Genomic DNA, 22,322 nt, shown 5'->3' on the forward strand with positions numbered 1-22,322 from the left:
GTCGCGGCCGGGGCGGCGGGTTGATTTCTATAAAGTCCGAGGACTTGTTTGCAAAATGGCCGGGAAACGCAAGATCCGGGCCGTCCGCCCGGCTGATCCGACGGCCGGGAAAAGATGGCCACGTGGCCTGCTTCTCTGGCCTCAGAATTGGCCGCGAATCGTAGGGTAAGATTGGATATCTAAATATAAATATGCTCTATTCCGGATTTTTCGCTAACCAAAGATGGAGAGCGAAAATGACTCTTTAAACTAGGCACAAGATATAGAAGAGTTGCTGGAAAGTATAAAAATATAGAAAATAATTTTTATTCAAATGACTCTCTAAATGATGATTTAGAGAATAGATTTTAGAAAGCCTCTTGGAGATGCTCTTACATGCCTGACGCACTCAGTTTTTCAGACTTCAGAATCCAGACGGTGGCTATGCACGCGTGGTTCACACGATTACTACGGATGATATCATAATAAACAGTCACGATTCTGCATCAATCAGTGAGGAGTGCTAATGCATTATTCATCAAGCTGTAAAAATCTATCTTCTCGTGCACGCAAGTATACAGAGATCATACACTTGCAACATGCACAAAAGAGATGAGAGATCATACACTCGACGCACTCATATAGGAGTAACTTACAAAGTAAGTACGCACACAAAAAGAAAAGGGGATAAAAATCGCGTGTGTTCTTCAATCACAGCATTGAAGAACGACCACCATATATAAACTCTATATAAGCTAACTTACAAGTATACTATGATACTACTGCTACCTACAAAGTTTCTCTATGACGTGGGCTACAAAAAGCACTAAACTTTGCAACCTGACACTACTACATACACTGGCAAGCAGAGGTGGAAACTGAAAGCCTGTGACGATGTCATATTTACATCTAGACCTCGGAGAGCAAGCTTTCGAACGACGCCGACAGGTTGACGGCGATGCTCTCCAGGTTCTTGCCCCGGAGGCGCGACCTCGCAACCCTGCGTTGCCTGGGCGCCCCGGGGCCGTCTTCATCGTCGTCCCCGTCCTCGTCGCCTCTAAAACCGGCCTTGGACGACGGCGTCGCGAACTTGAAATGCAGCTCCCTAGCAACAGTAGTCTGCAGAAAGCAGAATTGAGCAAGGCGATGGTTAGCAGGCGATGCGGCGGCAGATGCACGGTTTCGAATCAAGGGGCAGGGGTCAAAGTGCTTACTGCTTCGTTGACTGGTTTGGACACTAGGAGGAGCTGCCTCAGATCACTGTGGTTCACCTTGCACAGGACTTTAATCTGCCAAATTCGAATCGAAATTGGGATAAGCAAGAGATGCACGGAACTGAATCGGAAAATTAACAGATCAGCGACGAGCAATTAATTACCAGGACGTCTTGAGGCAGCGATTCGAGGAGGCTGACGGCGTCATCCATGTGGAACCGGACGCTGCGCTGCTTGTGCAGGGTGCGGGCCGGCGAGTGCGGGCTCCTGGGACCCGGAGTCGGCAAGACAGCGACCCTCTTCCTCCCGAGGATCCTTGTGCTGCTCCTGCAGTTCGAGAAGCTCAAGCTCGTGGCGAGAGACCCCTTCCTCGCGTCGCCCTGTCCAATTGCCATTTCCCCCCCTTTGCTTGTTAAACCCTACTACTGCTCTTGGTCTTTGGTGATACAAGACAATCACTTATCCAATCGGAGATCTCGTATGGAAGATTGTCTGCACCGGATTAAAGATAAGGATCATCAAATTAAAGAAGTAGATTGGCTGATTTGCTTCTAAAAACAAACCGATTTATTTCCAAAATTTTAGATCGGAAATCCCGCGGAAGCCTCAGTGCAGCTAAACCCCCTGATTCAAATGAAAGGAAAGAGAGATTGTCCCATCCACAAACCAAAACTACAGCCGAACAGCACTGTAATCCAATCACCCTCAGCGCAAGCTAGAAAAAGAGTCGTTGCATAAAACTCAATCTAGACAAGGCGGCAAGATCACAAACCGATCAGCTCTAATCCATTTACCCTCAGCAGAAGCTAGAAAAAGCACCAGCAGCTCTAATGCAATCCCCCCTCAGTGCAAGGAGTCACAGAACCAGAAACAGAGGGCAATAACAAGAGCCAGAGCAAAGTCCGACGAGGGAGAAGAAACAAACAAACAAACAAACGCTAAAGAGAAACAGGATTTGGAGATCGGAGGAGGAAATTACCTCTCGGCTCGCTCGCAATCGCAAACTCCTTTCGGTAATCGCACAAGAACTTGGGATGTCTCTCCCTTCCCCTACTGCTAAGCACCCTAACCTGCGGCCAATGCTGGAGGTAAATTTGGAAAGAGCTGACCTCCCCCTTCACCGTTTTTATAGGAGCCTATTTGGTTGCCCGCGTGGGAACCTGCCTAGAAAAATCCTTCGCGCAGGGGCCTTTCTAGAAACTTACCGAACCGCCACCCAGAATCCTAGGCTGGTTCGTGCGCGAGATCTTTTTCACCTCACAGGCCCACGCGCTGCTGGACACTGCTGCGCCTGGCTGACAGGCGGGGCCGAGATAAAGGTGGCCCACCAGCCAGTGTATGTGGGCGGCACCAGGGCGTTGTGGAGGGGCACGGGATTAACGGGAGTAGTTTTTTTTTTAAATCGACGCGGGTTGGCGCCCGACCCGCGTGGGGTGCGGAGCGCGTGGGATCGAACGGCCTCACGCGCGGCGGGGAGAGTGCGTGGCGCGATCGCGTCGGTCTGGGAACTAGCCGTTGGGGGGCGGCGGGGCTAGTGGGGCGTGTGGGCGTGGCCCGGCGGCGGCGGGATGGGGTTGGTGACGTGGTGGCTGACCGGCCGAGATTGGATCGCCACGCACAAATGAAACGACGGCCACGCGGGGAAGTCGGCGGAGGTCGGTCCGCCGCCGCCGTCCCCCGTCGGGTTTCTCGCCGCGTGGTTGTCGAGCCCGCCTTCCTCTCGTGGCTGTTTTAAAAATAAAAATCCGGTTGTTGTGGGACAGCTAGCGAGCGCGGCAGCGAAGGGGGCGGGCGTTGGATTGGGACGCAAGAATCCTCTGCCCACTGCTCAGCGGAGGAGTTTCACTGCGCGCGTGCGTTCATTTGCTTAATGGGGAAGTTTGCGGCGAGCGTCGTCTGTCCCACTTGTTGGATTAACGAGAGGGGTTGATGCATTTAGTACCTTCAAACTCACTTGGTTGAGAGGAAGAAAAAGGGTTTTCTACAAAAGAAACAGTGTTAGTGCGTTCACCTATGACGTTGGTGCGTTTGAGTCAAAACGGTTTGACCACGTCTGGGGTTAGCAACACGAGTCAAAGACACAGCGAGGACGGCGTCAAAGCGAAACTAGCCGGCCGGGTGGTGGGGCTGGGGCGCGCACTCGCACCTCCCACCTTCCGTAGGGGCGGTTCTGTTGAGCTCGGACTCAACCAACACCTGGTCTTTCGTACTAGGGAGTACTAACAAACTTTGACTGCTAATTACGGTGTTAAATAAAATCAATTTATAAAATCAACTCCAGAATTCTGCGCTAGAAACACTGAAGAATCTAATGAGACATTTGACCGCGTGACTAGAGGATGGTTACTATAGCACCACTGTAGCCAATCATCGATTAATTACCGTCATTAGATTCGTCGCGAAAAGTTATACTCATTCCTAAAAAAGTTTTGAAAATAGATTTCATTTAGTACTCCATACATGCGAGATTCTTTTCTTGAATTGTGTGCAAAGAAGTGTGAACCAAACAGGGCCAATCACGTTTCGTTCCCGCGCGGAGACCGGACCACACCCCGTTGCGGCTCCCGCAGTCTCGCCACTCTCGCTCCAGGGCCGGCGGCCCGACGCTGCCGCTGCGCGCAGCCCAAGAAGCGAGCGAGCGAGCATCGGTTTCTAGCGTACATCTCGGATGCATGAGGTGCTGAATGAAATTTATTTACAATTTTTTTTTAGAAATGAGTATATTTTTTCGCGACGAACCTAATGACAATAATTAATTAATAATTGGCTAAGTGATGCTATAGTAATCATTCTCTAATCACACGGTCAAATATCTCATTAGATTCTTCAGAGTTCTTAGCGCATGAGTTCTAAAATTGATTTTGTAAACTAACTTTATTTAACACCATAATTAGCAGTCAAAATTTCTTAATACTCTCTTAGCACAGAGAACCAAACGGGTCGTTTGTGTGGGAGGGCGTGCTCGAAAATTCGCGAATCTCTTAATACGATTCGTGCACCAAAAGAAGCCCAGCCAGTGTGCCCACGTCGCCTGCAATTCCCATCCGTCGGATCGGGCTCGCGAACGGCCCAGATCGTTCCGCCCCGCCCCCCGGTCCCGCACCTCCGCCGCCTCGTCCCGCATCGAGCGGCGGGCGGAGCTTTCTCACCGCCGCCCTCTGCTCCTCCCCGCCTAACAGCTCGCGCGCGCCGGGCGCCGACGGGCTTCCAGCGTCTTCTTGCGCTTCGCGGTCGCCGCCCAGGCCAGCACCCAACCTCAGCCGGTCAGGAAGCGCCCACGCTCTCATCCCCTGCCCCCGGCGAGTGCCAGCCGCCCTCGGCCTCCGCCCCCAGCCAGCGGCCGCCGCCCTCGGCGGGCGCCAACTACTGTCGCTTGCGACTGTCGGGCGTCGGCTCCCAAGAGCGCGCGACACCTACCCCCAGCTAGCGAACGCTCCGGCCGCCGACCATAGACCGCGCCACACTGCCTGCCCGCCTCGCAGCACCTGCGGCGACCCTCCTCCGCGCGCTCGCTCCGGTCAATCCCCGCGCCTCCGCTCGGCGTGCCTCCTGCTCCTGGCCACGCTGCGCCACGCCGGTGCTGGTGCGGGCTGCGCCGCCCACGCCACCGGGGCTCGGCGTGCTCCTGCTCCTGGCCACGCTGCGCCACACCGGCGCTGGTGCGGGCTGCGTCGCCCACGCCACCGGGGCTGGCCGCGCCGACCACACGCCAGATGTGCTGGCCGCGCTACCTGGCGACCCCAGCTAGCGGCCGCCGCCCTCGGCGGCTGCCGACGACTGGCGCTCGCGACTGCCGGGCGCCGGATGCACATGCCACCGGAGAGGGGGGGATCATCTTGCTGGTGCTCAGTTTTGAATCTTGGGATGCACACAATCTGTTTGACTAAATGCTTCAGGTTGGAGACGGTCACGGTGGCTCCAGTGCTGGGGATCGCAAGAGCTCCTTGGCATTTCGTTAAGGTCAGCACACTGCTCGCTCGATTTTTTTCAACTATTACAATGGCTAGTATTTTTTTTTCAGCATGTAAAGGTTTATGCGCGATCTTCCTGATATGTTCCTGGTAGAGCTATTCCCTATATTCCTACGGGTAAGCCAATCAACGATTCACAGATACTATATGCTAATTCTACAGGCAATCTGCACACAGTGTCACGTAGGTGTTTGTTGGAATGCTTGTCTGAGTATTGCATTACATTAAGGTCAATTAAAATTTGGAATAGGACAGAGCGAGTTTGTAGCCTTGCCACATGTACCATTATATTTCAGCTCCCAGCATCTCGAACTTCGTTAAGTTTGTCGGATACTGAACTGAATTTCCTTTGCATGAAAGCATGCTAGACTGTTCCATTTACAATAATGAAGCAATCCGATTCTGTGCATTGATTATTCCGTACTTATTCTAATATCATTTATTTATACTATCCATATCCAATTTCAGTCGTGTACTTTTCTTGTATGGGCTGAATGCCATGGAATGGTCACCAACTCACCACTATGCAGCAAAAGGACTGATCACGTTGAGCTATACTGATTAACTTGACATTCTCTGCAGATTTTTGTGTGCACAAACACTGAATTAGGATATGAGCCAGTAGCACAATTCTTTCAGAACTGTGGCATTATCGCAACTCAAATTAATTAACTACAATCTAAAAAAGAGAACTGCCCAGTAGTAGCCTAAGTTTATGCCCAGTGTCCCGCTTCAGGCTGAAAACAGCAGCAACGTTTTCAACTGCATGTAGCACAGCTCCCGATAAATAAAAGATAATATAAACAGAGATGTCAAATCAAGCAGGTAAATAAGCCTATATGCTCTCTTACAGATAAAACGGAATGTGTTATAATCGTTCAATAAATGATCACTGCAGAGATTTTAAGGACTTCTAATTTGTTGACACAAAGTTACAGAAGTGTGTAATTTTACATGAGAAAAGCACACAAGGATTGTCTTCTTTAGTCATAGACTCAGCATAAATGCACAGACTTTGTTGTGTTGTCCATGAGGAAGGAGTGGGGAACAGGAGCCGGCGCCACAAGTTTCACATGTTATATGGCTCAATGTTAGTCCATTGCTATAACAAAATGTGGTTACTCAACTTATATAATAGGACAGATTAATACATCTTATACTCCAAAAATACTCTTTTGAGCCATGGTCGTCTTCTTGACCTCTCCAGTGATTATTGTTCCTGCAGATTGTAAAATATATCTATAAATCTTCCTGTCAAACCCGAAACAGTTCGCATCACAAAGTATATATGCATTATGCTAAAGATAAATCTGTACCGATGCTGTTAAGATGAACACAGTTAACCCAAAATTAATGTTGGCACTTATCTGAAACAATTACAATTCTTATAACTTTGAATCTTACATTCATTTTCAGAACATGGGCTGAGAATGACAATACAAAGAAAAGGAATTTTAAAGACTTCGATGATAATCAGCAGGTACAATATATATCTTTGTCTTAAGTTGTTTCTATACAATGAACTATACAAAATATCGTGCCATGTATCACTTATTGTTTACTTGGTTACACATAGGACTCGAATGGTAGTAGCGATGATGACAATACCCCTTTGAAACAAACTAAAAGAACACGCTCACAAGGGAAGATCAACCAGTAAGGTATGCACACATTCACTAACCTGTCCACAATCTATGCTACATATTATCACTAGTATATGAAAGATATCACAAATTTATTAAACAAAAATTTAATTATTTCATCACATGCTATCTCAATCTATGATTCTCCCTTCAAGATGTTCATTCAATTCAATCTTGTTGTTGCCATGTATTTTATTCATTAGTTCGAAACTATCTTGCTAGCACCATATTTTATCTTTATCGACAACCTGTTCTAGATTCAAAACATGAGATTGACTTTAATTTATTTTTTAAAATAATTTTCAGGATATATCATGCTTCACAATGTAAAAACTACATATCAAGTGGATTGCTTTTGGATAGGAGCTAGCACCAGCTATGTCTACATATGAACAAATAGAAACTATCTTTTGTTGTATATAACGCCTCTGAGAAGAATGGTTAGAGGAGCTGGAACTAATATCAACAATGTGAAAAAAAGGTGGATCTTTTGTTATAAATACTCCCTAGAGGATCAGTTTCCACCTCATCTGTTCTCGCTTTTGGACAGAAACTATCTTTTGTTGTTTTGTTGTATATAACAGCTCTAAGAACAATAGTCAGAGCAGAAGATCCTCACCCTTTTCTTATAAATATTACATATTGCCAATCCTACCGTTTCTGGAACTGATATCTGCAATGTCTCAAAAAAAGGTGGAACTTTTGCTGTAATATACTTTTTTAGTACTCCTGAGAATGCTGAAAAGATAATCTTAAAAAAGATACTCATTAGTAACTGCCGATCCACTTGAATATATCAACTAAATACACAGTGCACAATTCAATTGCATGTTCCATGATAACAAGACCACACACTGGCCAAACTCACTACGGCGCAGCAAAGCTGCGCCAAAGATTCTAGTGCCACACGAAGCAGCCAGACAATCCGCATGCACCTGCGCGCATCGGCTGCAAGGGAGGGATGTCGGGGAGCACGTCGTCCGGCAGCGGCGCCGCTACCGTCTCGAGGGACGCGCGCGGGGCGCGGCCTGGAGCCCCTGGACCGGAACGGCGGAAGGAACCGGATGCGCGGCCAGCGGCGCGGCGCAACGCGTCACGTGTTGGAACACGAGCCCAGCCCATAACCTGTCGTGGGCCGCTGCCCTCCCACGCACGACAACCGCATGGCAGAAGGGCCTAGACGACGTCCGAGTAGGCCCATTTCGGTGGAGATGTCAATGGGCCGTACACACGTTCATAAAATCGAATTTCTTAGCTTTAATCATCAATGTTTCCCAAAATCTCAAAATAAAAAATAAAAAAATCAATGTTTCTCAAAAGAGAAAAAAAACATCAATCATCATCTGCACAAGTATTGTGCTCTACTAGTTCTGTTTCTGCATGCATGTGGACCAAGGAAGTTTTCGCTTTCGACTGACTAGGAGAGAGAGAACCAGGGGTTGACAACTTGACATCGCGCCATCCGCCAGTGGGCTACTCCCTCCGTCCATATTGACTGCACTTATAAGATTAAAAAATTTTCCCAAATTAAACGCCCAGTATGCCAACATTTGTACGGAGTATAGGGAGTAAAATAATATATGGGCCCATTTGTTAGTTAAAAAAAGAAAGTGAAGCTTCCTACTGTGCCGAAAAAGCCAGAATGCTCTAGTCTCTCCCACATGGCCAGCGTTGGGAGTTTCCCTCACTGGCAATAAAAAAATTATCCTCACCTGTGACTCTGCGACCACAGCAGCAACCTTTGAATAGGGGTAAAATTGTAATTTGCTTTGTATGTTAATTTGCCCCCCTAGTCTTTAAAATGCAGATATATTGAGACGGAGGGAGGAGGGAGTAGTGTGTTATGTACTGATCATCCAGATGCTAGCCAAAATCCCACTGCAAGTGCCTGTGGTACAGTGCCGGTCGCCAGCACGGCATTTGTATTAGCCTTTCTCCAACGGTTCCTCCCATCCAACTCCCCCTATACTTACTATTTAATATATTTTATTATCTTTCTCTAAAAAATTCCTCCCTTATAAATCCTCCTCTTCAACCATCCCCCTACCTATTCCCTCTATACCAACCACCATCTATTTTTAAATCATATTCACTTCACAATCCAACAGAACATATTTCGACCATACGCGAGCTGTATTCGTACGATGAACAGTGCAAATGTTCATCGGTGGACGTTTATAGGGTTCGGACGAACTAAAAAAATTAGAAACAATTAGAAAGTCATTATACCCGTATAAATTATATTTTGCAACTCGGTTTTAGGTACATAAACCGTTTCTAACGATGAGGAATACTCATATATTTTGTTTTTTCATACAAAAGTTGCGAGATGACTAGGATCAGATAATTCTCCTCAGTTTTCCTCTTTTCTCGGCCACAGAGTTGGTCCTTCTTCCCGCGCACGCCAACGGCCACCAACTCCGCGCCAGCGGGTGGGGGGGAGCGATTGGGGGGCGTCGTTGGAGGTGAGAGGGGGTGCACTGTGCACTGAATGTAGGGGGAGGGGGATGTTTACGGGGTAGCGTTGGAGACAGCCTTAACACCGCTGCAGTTTGTAGGTTCGACTTTGCCTGTCCGGAGGGATGCCGCTGCGCGAGTGGAGCAACCGGACAAACGAGCTCGCGGAAAGCGGCCCGCCGCCGGTCAGAACCCGACGATTCCCGCAGTTCACCCCGTCTCCAGCCTCCAGGGTAGCAGGGATAGGCTAGTCCGGATCGGCGGGACACGGCGCGGTCGGCAGGGGGTATGTGTCCGTCCCTCGCCGGAGACCCGTGCATCCGGATCACCGCCGGCACCTGGCACCTGCTGCTGCTGCCAGCACGAGCCGCCGGCCGGCGGATTGTTCCTCGGGTTTGAGTCCTGGCCATTGCCCAATCACGCATTCAGGATACGGCGATTTAGCCTGCAAATGGTGCGGAGCGGTGCGCTCCTAATGCGTACCCGCTGCCCCGTCAGTGCCGAACTCGTATCAGGGGTCGGACCACCCCATTTGCACAGCTGCCCCGCGCGACCCGTGGGTAGCCAGGGATCGAACCTCCCACGCCATGACGCCACGCTAGCTGACGGAGTGCTGCACAGCTGCCTCAGTAGTCGGTACGTTGCCCACTTGCTGTGTCTAGAGAGAAGCAAGGCGGCGGGGAGGCGCTCTGCTGTAACTGAAGCTTGCAAGGTTCGATTCTAGGATCACCAGGGGTAGATAGGGTCGTGACCCCTTTGATCCTTTTTATTTCAGGATCGCCCCGCTCCGATTTGTGGGCTGTTTTAAGGAGCGGTTCGATTTCACAAAAAAGATCGACCCGGACCCCTTGCAGGCCGAACGGCGATGCACCACGCGCGGGTAGACGTGGCGACAGGATCCAGGGTGCGGGAAGTCGAGTCACGAATTCCGTATTTCAGTAACGCTGCGGTCCCCTCGACGGATCCCGTCGGAATTTAGTACTAGTACCGTACACAGTCGGTAGAGGTAACGGCGCCGTGGCCTGCTGTTAGCAACACGGGGCCACCTCTCTTGGCCCTGTAGGCGCGCGGCAGCTCGCGGTGTGCGCATCGCCATGCAGTGCATTAGTGCAAGGTGCCATCCGGCCACCCGCAGATCCTCCTGTCAAATATTTAATGCCAATTATAGAGATCCTCCAACTTGGCAGCCGCCGCGCGTCCGCGTCAGCGTCATCCGTCCACGCGCTGCGCTCGCGTGGATATTCCTCGAGCTGGCTCCCCGCCCGGCGCGCCGAAACAAGAGCCGGGCAGCCAATCGGCGGGCGGGCCGGTGGGTTACTGGCTTCAAGGAAGGAAGAAAGGGAGGGGCCCGTGCATGTTGGCTGAGCTGGAGCTGACGGGCGCCGGGGGTTGGCCTCGTGATCGCGCCGGGCGGGTTACATTACAGCGAGCGCAGACCACGGCTCGGGCACACGGGGTAGTGGGCGTACGGGATAGGGGAGATGGCGAAAACCAGTGACGGAGTAGGCTGCATCTGCCGCCGGTGCCGGAGGATCGGATCAGTCGAGGCTTCCACGAACCAAGAACTAACGACCCCGCGGGACGTGGACCATGTGCGTGCATGCGCGGCGCGTCATTTCCGTTTCGCTTGACTCATCAGCCCGTCGGCAGACACATGTACGTATTCCTCGAGTAGAGGCGCAATTCTTCACAGCCTCCAGTTTACAATGAGCGCTGCCAGCCTGCCACTCGACGGTGCTGGTGCGTGCGAGTAGCTTAATTTCACGACCGTCCCAAACTAGATGGAAGCCGCCGGGAGGGCGACAGCTCCAAAATCCGGCCAGCTACTCGATCCTTGCCACTTGAGATCTCCGTACCAATTATGCAGACCCTTTTTTGGTCCTACCCCTTACCCCTACACCCGGCGGTACACGTCACGGCCGCGATACGGAGCGCGACCGGTTTACTAGCTTGCATTGCATGGACGCGTCCTATTGTACCGGGACAGGCGGGCATTATCAGAACCTAGCGCGTCAAGAGTTAATGAGACCAGCACAGAGGGTGTCGGGCGCACTGTTGGCGTCCCATTCAATGCAATCTCCCGTGGTGCCCTGTTGGCGTTCTTGAGTCTCATTGCTCCACGATCGTCGGGTATCTGTCAAAGAAGCAGGGCCAGCAAATTACTTGAGGTGGAGTTTAGGCATATATATATAGAGAGAAAGAGAGCAGAACGCTGTCGCTCATGAGCTCGCCGCCCATCTTCTGAAGCGCTTGAACCATACTGCGGTCTGGCGCGAGCGTTGTCCTGTAAGGCCTCCTTCAATACGGTGCACTATAACCCGACTCTTAGAATTTTTTGATTGATGAACAATGCATAAACAATGCACGCTAGCACAGTGCAGAGTGCTATCTCGCTCACGTCACAGATTCGCAAATTCCTATGCGATATATTTTTTTTACCATACGCAAGAGCTGACTTGTCTCAACCGCTGGAGAAGGTCTAAGCGTTGAACACCTAATTGCTCAGGATGTAACTTCTCGCTGTGATTAATAAAGCTATTTTCTTTTCCGAAAAAAGAACTGAGACCAGCAGACCACACATGACACATTCGCAAGCAGTTTGATTGCTGTTATCTGTTGGATAATTTCGCAAAAGTTTACCCCATCCATAGAGCTGCCTGACACGTAAAACAGACTGGTAGGTGCTGGGTGTAGCACGTAGTCACAGCACGCAACCAGTTGTGTGCGTGTGGGACCGGCTGTTCTTCCAGCCGTTCGTCGAAATGTAGCTCAGCTAAAAAAACACCCAAAACCCACTTAATGGGAGTGTCACGAGAGTGTTATAAATATTAATTTTGTTAACATGACAGTCTCATTATGAAAAGAGAGGAGGAATAGTGTCATATGAGTGTCATGAATTTTGAGAGGAGTGTCATGGCGATGACACTCCTCCGTCTTGATTACCTAGTTTATTATCTTGACAATTGTGCCGATGACACTCCCACTAAAACCGATCAGTGAAAGTGTCATAAGAGTGTCATGATCATTAAATTTGCTAACATGTATCAATAGTATGAGAAGAGAGAAGAGATGAGTGTCATAAAATGTGAGAGGAGTGTCATCACCATGACACTCCACTAGCACAGTTCTTAAGATTCCAGTCTAGATAATTATGTCGATGATACTTCCACTGAGACTGACCTTAAGATATTTCCAACCTTCCATGTAGAATGATGTCCATTACATTAAATACATTGCCACATACTCATGACACTATAATTAATGAGAGAGAAGGGAGAGGGGGAAGAAACCGGGTCTCATGCAAGACTCGGTTTCATCACAAAATTCAAGACACTATTAAGTTTGGAAGAAAGTACTCTTCATGATAGATGGAAACCAAATATAGGTGGAGAGGAGAAAGAATAAATTTATTAGAGACCACACTCAGAAATTATGAGTTGTAGAGTGTAATTTCTAAAGATGGTGTCTTGCTTATGTGCTAATATTATGAACTTTCCTTTAAAAAATAATCACCTCGATCTCGAACAACAGTGGACAGATTAGCTACCGCAACACAAAAGATTAAAATATCTATCGTACGATAGATGGGAGCGGGGCTCACCTCATCTCTGGAGTTCCGGGCCAAACCAGTCGGCTATGCGGGATTTGCAACTTGCAAGACGAAGCGAAAGCAATCAATCGGCACGTGCGCGATGCAATAAAAAAATGCGTATGATTAGGAGGGTGAACTGGCGATAACCACAGGATGAGACAACATTAATATCGTACTGGACGCGGACGTCGATCCTGATTGCTGCTGATGGAGCAAGTGGCATTACAAAATCGGCATAAATGAATTGCAGTAATAGTATATCGTGCTGATGTAAGGCCTCCTCAAGAGGGCGGCGATATTGCCGGCCTAAGCTTAGGTGGCGGAGAAAGAGAGTACGCAAATTCAATTTCTTACTACTATTCTCTCGCTAGCAGCAGGCACAAGAATCGAAATTTTGTAAGAGCACATCTACTGAAACAGCACATACCAAGAAGAGGAGAGAAGAGTTTTTTGTTTCTTTATTGTCTTTTGCTCCACCTCATCCTGTTGGAGACGGCCTAAGAAAGGAACTAATAATAATTTAACACGTTTAGAGGAACACAACAGCAACATGCTTTGAGAATTCGAAGAGGGATTATAATAGGAAAAATCACTAGTTGAAGATCAAATGAAATCCTAGGTAAGGAGCTTGGCAGCTTGCATTATTAAATAAACGCCGCTTGCGATACACGCGTGTCGCGCTACTTCAAATTCAAACCGCGTTCTAATTAATTTAGCAATATAATCATGGTTCTCAAACTTTCTTTTACGAATATAGTTCTCAAACTTTGTATACGCACAAGATATTACAATTCGTAACATCTAAAACTTTCGAAGATATTACAATTCAGAGCAGCTAATGTGACCTCTGGGCGGGGAGTGGCATGTGCCTGCTGTGCGTGGTGCGCCGCATTCTTCAGGCACCCCCGGCAAAGGACTCGAGGCCATCAAAACCAGTCCTGCGTTCCAGGGGTCCAGGCTGCGGCAACGTGCAGGTAGAACCGACAAAAGAAGGTGAAATAGCATATCCAACCCCACCAGCTAGAAAAACCACAGCCCAACACCCCACGCTGTGCCGGCGCTGCCCATATAAATACTGCTCGCCGGCACCGTCTCCGACTCGCACCTCACGAGCAGCCAAGAGCAAAGGCAAGCCCGCTCACGAACACCCACCCACCGTGGCAATGGCCGACACGGCCACCACCGCCCCGCTCCTGACGAGCCACAAGCCGCCCAAGGCGCCGACCATCGATGAAACCATCGAGAATTACGTCGGCGCCACCGGCGTCATGCAGCTGTTCAAGGCCGTCCTGCTGGCCTTCGCCTGGGCCTTCGACGCGCAGCAGGTGTTCATCTCCGTGTTCACGGACGCCGAGCCGCAGTGGCGCTGCACCGGCGCCTCGGCGTCCTGCTCGCCGGCCGCGCCGCCGGCCGCGCCGTGCGGACTCCCGCCGGGCGCGTGGGCGTGGGACCGCCCCGCCCAGACGACCATGGTCTCGGAGTGGGCGCTCAAGTGCGCCGGCCCCGCGCTCGTGTCGCTCCCGGCGTCGGCCTTCTTCGCCGGCTGCCTGGCGGGCGGGTTCCTGCTCACCACGCTCGCGGACTCGCTCCTCGGGCGCAGGAAGATGCTCCTCACGTCCCTCGTGTCCATGTCCGTCGCCGGCGTGCTCACCGCGTTCGCGCCGAACGTGTGGGCGTACGCCGCGCTACGGTTCGTGTCCGGGTTCGGGCGCTCCATGGTGGGCACGTGCACGCTGGTCCTGTCCACGGAGCTCGTCGGCAAGCGGTGGCGCGACACGGTGAGCGTGGCCGGCTTCTTCTTCTTCACCGTCGGGTTCCTGTCCCTCCCGGCGCTCGGCTACACGTTCCGCGAGGCGTCGTGGCGGAACATGTACCTGTGGACGTCCGTGCCGTCGCTCTGCTACTCCGTCCTGCTCTACTTCCTCGCCCAGGAGTCGCCGCGGTGGCTGCTGGTGCGCGGCCGGAAGCAGGACGCCATGGACACGCTGCAGCAGATCGCGTCGCTCAACGGCAACAGCATCACGTCCAGCTTCTCCATGCTGCACGCGTGCACAATGCACGCGGACGACGGCGCCGGCGCCGGCGGCGCGTTCGCCACGATGCGGTCCATGTGGGAGCGGCCGTGGGCGCTCCGGAGGCTGGCGGCGATCATGACGACCAGCTTCGGCGTCGGCATGGTCTACTACGGCATGCCGCTCAACGTCGGCAGCCTGGGCACCAACCTGTACCTGAGCGTTACGTACAACGCGCTGGCCGAGCTGCCGTCGGCTGTCCTGTCGCTGGCCTTCATCGGCAGGGTGAACCGCCGGAGCACGGTCGTCGCGCTCACCGCGACGGCGGGCGCTTTCAGCCTCATGTGCGTCGCCATCCCGGAGGGCTCGACGGCGCGGATGGTATCCGAACTGCTCTCCTTCTTCGCGACCATCACGGCGTTCAACCTCATCCTGATCTACTCCATCGAGCTGTTTCCGACGTCGGTGCGCAACTCGGCGGTGGGGCTGGTGCGGCAGGCGCTGGTGCTGGGCGGCGTGGCGGCGCCCGTGCTCGTCGCGCTGGGACGGCAGCGGAGCTTCTGGTCCTTCGGCGTGTTCGGGCTCTGCATCGGGTGCTTGGGGCTCTTCGCCGCCTGCCTCCCGGAGACGAGGGGCCGGAGCATGTCGGACACCATGGAGGAGGAGGAGCACAAGCAGGCCGCCGCCGCCACGGCCTGCACCGGCGGCGGCGCAACCGACATTGCCACGAAGGATAACAGTGACGCCGTCTAGTGACGACGTCCGTGTACGTTTCACGACGCGGCAATAATTGCTGCTCTGATGATGATATTTCGGCGGCGGCGGGGGCTACATAGGCCTAGCACCAAGCTGTCAGCCTGCCGCCTCTGTCCAACCGTGTAAAGCTTGCTGCCAAAGGTGTGTTTAGCTCGCGAAAAGTTTGCTGTAGCATGTTTCGGTTTTATTTGGCAACTATTGTCCAATCATGGAGTAATTAGTCTCAAAAGATTCGTCTCGTCATTTACAACCAAACTGTGCAATTAGTTATATTTTTTAACTACATTTAATACTCCATGCATGTATCGTAAGATTCGATGTGATGTGTGTCAGTGAAAAATTTTGAGAACTTTTCGCGGAACTAAACACAGCCCAAGTATATACTATAATTCTGTTTCAAAATTTCGTCAAGTCCGCAGGTTGTCTCTAGCAGAGTAGCGCCCGCATCCTCTAAACCAGATCTCGACGCTTACCGGTCGACTGGGGCACATTCAAATTTTATCCACAAATATAGACTATTCTAAAGGAGACCTAAATTAATTATATGACAAATATAAGATGATAATTACCTAACAAATCTCATCAATCATCCGGGTAACCTGCCATTTTTAACCCTCTTGATTTGCACCAACCAGACCTATATCTACCGCTCTCTAATGAGGGCTACACGCGTCTTTTCTTTCCTATGCAGCTTAAACTATATATTCCTCGAATCTTAGAACCTTTTATATTTGCAAATGGAAATTAAGAGTAGATCGACAAAGTCAACACAGAACTTCCACATGACTTTGATACTTTTAGAGGAAATGTGAAATGGTAAATTCTATTTATGTTCTATCTTGATAGGACCCAACCCAGACCTTAATTGTCCTCTGCCTTATTAACATTCGCCATGGGACAGTATAGAAAGAGCAACATGAGTGCAGTACTGTGGCCAACTTGAAGGGAAGTAGATTTGAAGCTCTAGCTAGGATCCCTTCAGGGGGCTGTGAATTATGCGAGTTTGTCCACTACGCGGCTTCGCTTAGATGGCTAGCGGAAGAAGCTCGATCGGCAGACCTGTTTTTCCCTTTAGGGCATTATAGTCATTTTGCATATGGGCTTGAGCTTAAGTAAATCAGCATGCTAGATAGAATTCCCAGATGGCGGCAGTAGTTAAGGTACTCATGAACTAGGCGACAGTTTGTTGTGCGTTTCAAATAAACGAGGACTTTAGTTAGACGCTGGATCAGTTTTCTATGTCTGTATATGTCTTTTCCCATCTTCGAATGAACTAAGGTGGTGTTTGGATCCAAGTGCTAATATTCAAAAGTGTTGAACTTAGAGCATCTCCAAGAGCATTTTTAAAATCTACTCTCTAAATCATAATTTAGAGAGTCACTCGAGTAAAGATTGTTTTCTATAGCTTTGTGTTTTCCAACAACTTTTCTATCGTGTGCATAGTTTAGAGAGCCATTCTCGCTCTTCATCTTTGATTAACAAAAAATCCGAAATAGAGGATGTCTATATTTAGATATCCAATTAAAGAGCTTGTTGGAGAGCATTTTTCACCAAAATCTCTATTCTTTTAAACTAGAAAAGATATAAAGAGTCTCTTGAAGATGCTCTTAGCACAAATCTATCCAAACATGAGTGCTAGTGAGGCGCGCTAAACTTTAGTCAAGACTTAAAATTTTTAGCAAAAGTATAGTAGGTGCTAATAAATGCTAAGGTTTAACATTCAACTTTAACCCATCAAAAAAGGTTCTAAGCTTAAATTTTGGACTATCCACATGGATCACGTCGCTGAGAATGTGAGAGTAAGCACAGGAAATGTTGAAAGAGGAGTGTCGCTGATCTAATGCTCTCAGCTGTCATCTATCTGTGGAGCTGTCCCGGCCGGCCCCGGGCGTGTTATTTTATGCCGGCTGACTCAGTGGTGACCGCGGATGCCAAAGAAAGTCGGTCGAGATCCTAACGCGAAGCACATTTGAATCTGTTCTGGGTCAGCACACAGCTAAGCTTGCGTGGCGATGCTGGCTCTCGACGACAGTACAATGGGAATTCGTGATTATTGGCATTCTAGTGCCAAACTAGGCTATCATGCTTAATGCTATGGCAGGTGCCGGGAACATGGTGCTTGTGCGGTGTGCCGGCGTGGTGGCATTTTGCCTAGACCCTAGAGTCACAACCGCAGCCTTCTCCTGTACTACTGTATGTTGCCATGGAACCATGTGGGTGTACAGATGCTTGACTGCTTGAGCCATGGAGCATCCCTTCAATTTCTTGCGTTGCATTCAGCGTATTTGAAGCCTACTTGCAAAGAAAATTTATTGTGATGGTGAGTCAATGATCCAAATTGTGTCTTAGAGACAGGAAAAATCAGGACCAGATACAAATAAAGGCGCCGCTTACAAGAAGAATTGTCTGGGCGAGGGCAAGATGTGTTCACTAAGAAGCCGCCCTACACGCCTTCGCTGATAATTGTTTGGAGGGTGAAGTACGGGGTTGCAATACACGCCTTCGCTGCTAATTTTGTTTGGAGGGTAAAGTACGGGGTTGCTATATGTGTGTGTGTGTGTGTGTGTGTGTGTGAGAGAGAGAGAGAGAGAGAGAGAGAGAGAGAGAGAGAGAGAGAGAGAGAGAGAGAGAGAGATTTGTTGTTATCATCGTCGTTTTCATGGCACCAACTTTCCAAAATGAAGAATATTAATTAACATCTGTAACACATCAAATAAGTAAGCTATGAACAAATATACGGAGTACTCTATATATGTACCATAAGTATTGTCTTTCTTCTATATAAACCTTATCAAATTTAAAATAGTTTAACTTAAGACAAATGATGTTTTTCTTTCACCCTTTTTTTTTCTCTGAACACCACCTGTACGTGGTACTTATATTGGATGATTCATAGGACAGCAGCCAGCCTGTGCCAACAAGTTGATACATAATCCTCTAAAGAAACAAGTTGATGCACATACTCATGCAGGAACTTAATTTGGACTCGGCTGGATATATAGTGGATAATCGTTGGACGACACTACAGCTAGGCAGGAACTTTGGACTCGGCTGTACCGACATATACGCATGCAGAGCATGAAGGCAACAACACACAGAAGATCTGGGGCGCAATTATATGCACGCATAATCTCTCGATGACGTGTGCGCGATTTAAATAAAAGAGCAAGTGCCAAAAGCTGGTACCCTTCGTGTGAGTCATGGACGATGAACAGCCTTCCAGATGGATCTCGGGACCCCTCGCTGCCTCTACGCTGTCCGATCCCGTTGTCCGGACGGACCCTTGTCCTGCGAACCACGCCGTCTGCGGTCCATTCGGGCCTTGGTTCACACTTTGAATTCCTAGTGCACAGTCGAAAAAAAAATCTCACATGTATAGAGTACTAAATGAAGTCTATTTACAAAACCTTTTCAGAGATGGATATAATTTTTCACAACGAATCTAATGACGATAATTAATTAATAATTAGCTATAGTGATGCTACAGTAACTATTCTCTAATCACGCGATTAAAAACCGTACCTCATTAGATTCTTCAGGGTTCCTAGTGCAGAATTTTAAAGTTAGTTTTGTAAAATAACTTTGTTTGATACTGTAATTAGCGGTCAAAGTTTACTGGCGCGGGTAACCAAACAGCGCCTCGATGCTCTCTGCGTATGATCAGCAACCATGCTTAATTAGCTTTCACATTTCCAGAACATTCAGGTGAGATAGAAAAATGCATATATTTTTTTTCTGGTCGGGCTTGGAGACGAGGGCCATTTCTCTCCAGAGCCCAATATATGAGGCCCAGCCCAAAACTGGAACTGGCCTAACCAGGCCCAAAGAAGATCCTAGCACAGCCTGAACGCAGCCGAAATAAAGAACTACTAGGCACTAGGCAGCCACTCGAACAAAATTTCCGGCGGTCCTCGCTCCCCGGCGTGAAGCCTAGCGGCGTTTCTTCATCTTGGGACCCCAGGTTCCATACACCGGTGGTCCGCCGGCGGCGGCGAAGAGTGGCACGCCGATACGAGTTATTGGTGGGGTTGCCGCGCGCGCTCGGCCTCCGGCGCCGACGGGCGCCCTCACGCCGCCAGGGAAGGAGGACGATCGGTTACACAGAAGACTCGCTTCGTTTACATGCGTGGCAGTGCTGCGCATTGGAGACTAAAGATGAAGCTTTCGTCTTCCTCGGAGAGCCAATCGAGAATGAATGGCATCTGAGAGGGTGACGGTGGAAGTTCTGGTTCGTGACGCAAAGAATTGAAATGACAGCTACGGTCAATCGATGTCTTCAGAGAAGCAGCACCTGTAGATATGAACAAGCGGTTTGCGCTAATGGCCGGCCCCAAGACTACACATAACCAGATGCAAGGCCAAGCAGGCCGCCTGGACGGAGACGATGGGCGGAACTTAACCGTCCACCGCGGAGAACGACGACGCCGACCATGGGCGACGGCCTTGAGCGCGAATCGAAACGCCATGGTGCAGACGCACTTCAGCGGAGCCAAGGGAATAGGGACCATGGCCGACCCATGCTGCAGCAGCGGCGATCTCTCCAAGGAGGCAAAGTGGCCGGACAGAACGCGGCGGCGCTCCGGCGAGCCGCGACGTGCAGGAGCAGGCTGAGCGCCCCTGGGGCTGGACGGTATCGGTATCGTACCGCCCGGGGTGGACGGGGTTTCAAATACCGTCCAGCCTCGGGTCCCTCCCGTCCGTCCAATCATGGATGAGCGGCTCAGATAATTCCGAAACCGTCTCCTGTTTACATCCGCTAATCCCCCCTCCGGTGGCCTGGTCCATCCCAGCGATGAGAAGCCCACGCCGCGGCGCCGGCAAGCCCGGTGCGGCGGTGCGCCGCCGGTGTCCCTGGCTGCGGCGATGGAGCGCACGAGTATTTTCCACGGCAGCGGGCCGCCGTGACGGGAGCCTCGTCGACAGCGGCGCCGGGGCCTGCGTGGGACCTTCCTCGCCGCGTCCGAGGCAACCACCGTCGCCGCCGGCCATGCTGCCTGGGCACTGGGTGTGGCGGCCAACCAGTGGCCGATGCTCCAGTCCGCTCTCACTAATCCTGTTGGGCTTGCAGAGCCGCTGAGCCGCCCGGCCCAGACCAGTGGCGCCCAACAACAGTGGACCCAACCAGTGGCGCAGCAGGATGCCATCCGAGGTGGCCGCGGCGCAGCTCCAGAATCCAGCGCGGCGCGCCGATTGGCCGGAGCCAAATCCAGAAATCTCCACCTCAAATCCGGCAAATCCAATCGTCTTCCACCTCGAGCTCGCGTCTCCCCCGGGCCCTGGCGGCAACAACAAAAACACTTTTTTGTGCTACAAATACGTCCACGTAACCCCTCTCCAAGCCTTAACTCCGCAGCAGAGCACGCATCAAGAAGCTAGTACGACACGCGCGCACAGATGGCGTCGACGATCATGGCCGCCACCTCCCGCGTCCTCGCCGCCAAGACCCCGTTCCTTGGCCAGGGCCGCGCCGCCGCCATTGCCAGCCCGCTCCGCGACGTCGCCGCCGCCGCCAGCGGCCGGATCACCATGGTACGTGCGCTCTGGTCTGGTGCCGAAACCACTTCTTCCGTCTGCAGCATCAGACCCCCCATGGCGTTTGTTGTTGTTTACGAGCTCAGTCAGTGCTAACGACATGAGTGCTCGTCGATCGGCAGGGCAACGACCTGTGGTACGGCCCCGACCGCGTCAAGTACCTGGGCCCCTTCTCCGCCCAGACGCCCTCCTACCTCACCGGCGAGTTCCCCGGCGACTACGGCTGGGACACGGCCGGGCTCTCCGCCGACCCGGAGGCGTTCGCGCGCAACAGGGCGCTGGAGGTGATCCACGGGCGGTGGGCGATGCTGGGCGCGCTGGGGTGCATCACCCCGGAGGTGCTCGAGAAGTGGGTGCGCGTGGACTTCAAGGAGCCCGTCTGGTTCAAGGCCGGCGCGCAGATCTTCTCCGAGGGCGGGCTCGACTACCTGGGCAACCCCAACCTGGTGCACGCGCAGAGCATCCTCGCCGTGCTGGGGTTCCAGGTCGTGCTCATGGGCCTCGTCGAGGGCTTCCGCATCAACGGCCTCGACGGCGTCGGCGAGGGCAACAACCTCTACCCCGGCGGCCAGTACTTCGACCCCCTGGGCCTCGCCGACGACCCCGTCACCTTCGCCGAGCTCAAGGTCAAGGAGATCAAGAACGGCCGCCTCGCCATGTTCTCCATGTTCGGATTCTTCGTGCAGGCCATCGTCACCGGCAAGGGGCCCCTCGAGAACCTGCTCGACCACCTCGACGACCCCGTCGCCAACAACGCCTGGGTCTACGCCACCAAGTTCGCGCCCGGGTCTTAAGCCAGACGGCGGCCGGCCTCTTCGTGGCGGACCACCATTGTACTGTAGGCATTACGTTTGTTTTGTACCACCACCAATGAATGCAAATATTGCCATCTCAGGATTCAGGATTGTACTGGAGGAGTTTTGGGGTTTGCATTATTCTCTCTGTCAGTTGTGACTTCTTGTGTGCTCCTGAAACAGATAGTGTGCGTGTGTGTGTGTGTGTGTGTATATATATATATATATATATATATATATATATATATATATATATATATATATATATATATATATGCAGCTGCTTCTTTGCATTTCGGTTCCTGTTTTGAGTTTTTGACAAACACAAGCAGACCGGAGATTGTGTCCAATTCCGACTTTCAGAGCACTGCT

General features: G+C 51.0%; 3 protein-coding genes and 1 long non-coding RNA gene across 4 annotated transcripts; 3 read left to right on the top strand and 1 right to left on the bottom strand.

Annotated features, from left to right (window-relative positions):
- Positions 1 to 493: 493 nt before the first annotated feature.
- On the bottom strand, positions 494 to 2,308 carry LOC120691378 (F-box protein SKIP27-like). Its single transcript, XM_039974434.1, has 4 exons — positions 2,173 to 2,308; positions 1,358 to 1,685; positions 1,194 to 1,268; positions 494 to 1,098 (listed from the first exon to the last, which is right to left on the bottom strand). Exons 2-4 carry the CDS (start codon positions 1,586 to 1,588, stop codon positions 889 to 891), a joined length of 516 nt encoding a protein of 171 aa, XP_039830368.1. The 5' UTR covers positions 1,589 to 1,685; positions 2,173 to 2,308; the 3' UTR covers positions 494 to 888.
- A 2,344-nt stretch (positions 2,309 to 4,652) lies between these two features.
- LOC120691388 lies at positions 4,653 to 7,461 on the top strand. The gene is made up of 4 exons (XR_005682212.1): positions 4,653 to 5,153; positions 6,581 to 6,644; positions 6,741 to 6,825; positions 7,114 to 7,461. It is a non-coding gene; the product is annotated as an uncharacterized LOC120691388 (long non-coding RNA).
- Positions 7,462 to 13,941: 6,480 nt separating this feature from the next.
- LOC120691393 (organic cation/carnitine transporter 2-like) lies at positions 13,942 to 15,909 on the top strand. The gene has a single exon (XM_039974452.1). The coding sequence runs from the start codon at positions 14,020 to 14,022 to the stop codon at positions 15,619 to 15,621; it is 1,602 nt and encodes a 533-aa protein (XP_039830386.1). The 5' UTR covers positions 13,942 to 14,019; the 3' UTR covers positions 15,622 to 15,909.
- Positions 15,910 to 20,756: 4,847 nt separating this feature from the next.
- On the top strand, positions 20,757 to 22,103 carry LOC120691420 (chlorophyll a-b binding protein of LHCII type III, chloroplastic). The gene is made up of 2 exons (XM_039974480.1): positions 20,757 to 21,153; positions 21,279 to 22,103. Exons 1-2 carry the CDS (start codon positions 21,019 to 21,021, stop codon positions 21,948 to 21,950), a joined length of 807 nt encoding a protein of 268 aa, XP_039830414.1. The 5' UTR covers positions 20,757 to 21,018; the 3' UTR covers positions 21,951 to 22,103.
- The last annotated feature ends 219 nt before the right edge of the window (positions 22,104 to 22,322 follow it).

Source organism: Panicum virgatum, chromosome 2K (genome assembly GCF_016808335.1).
Source record: "Panicum virgatum strain AP13 chromosome 2K, P.virgatum_v5, whole genome shotgun sequence".
Lineage (NCBI taxonomy): Eukaryota > Viridiplantae > Streptophyta > Magnoliopsida > Poales > Poaceae > Panicum > Panicum virgatum.

Coding starts and splice junctions, on each gene's coding strand:
- LOC120691378 (XM_039974434.1), bottom strand. CDS start 1,588: ATGGCAATTGGACAGGGCGACGCGAGGAAGGGGTCTCTCGCCACGAGC. Junction 1,269..1,357: donor CGCTGCCTCAAGACGTCCTG/GTAATTAATTGC, acceptor CGAATTTGGCAG/ATTAAAGTCCTGTGCAAGGT. Junction 1,099..1,193: donor CCAAACCAGTCAACGAAGCA/GTAAGCACTTTG, acceptor TGCTTTCTGCAG/ACTACTGTTGCTAGGGAGCT.
- LOC120691393 (XM_039974452.1), top strand. CDS start 14,020: ATGGCCGACACGGCCACCACCGCCCCGCTCCTGACGAGCCACAAGCCG.
- LOC120691420 (XM_039974480.1), top strand. CDS start 21,019: ATGGCGTCGACGATCATGGCCGCCACCTCCCGCGTCCTCGCCGCCAAG. Junction 21,154..21,278: donor CCAGCGGCCGGATCACCATG/GTACGTGCGCTC, acceptor GTCGATCGGCAG/GGCAACGACCTGTGGTACGG.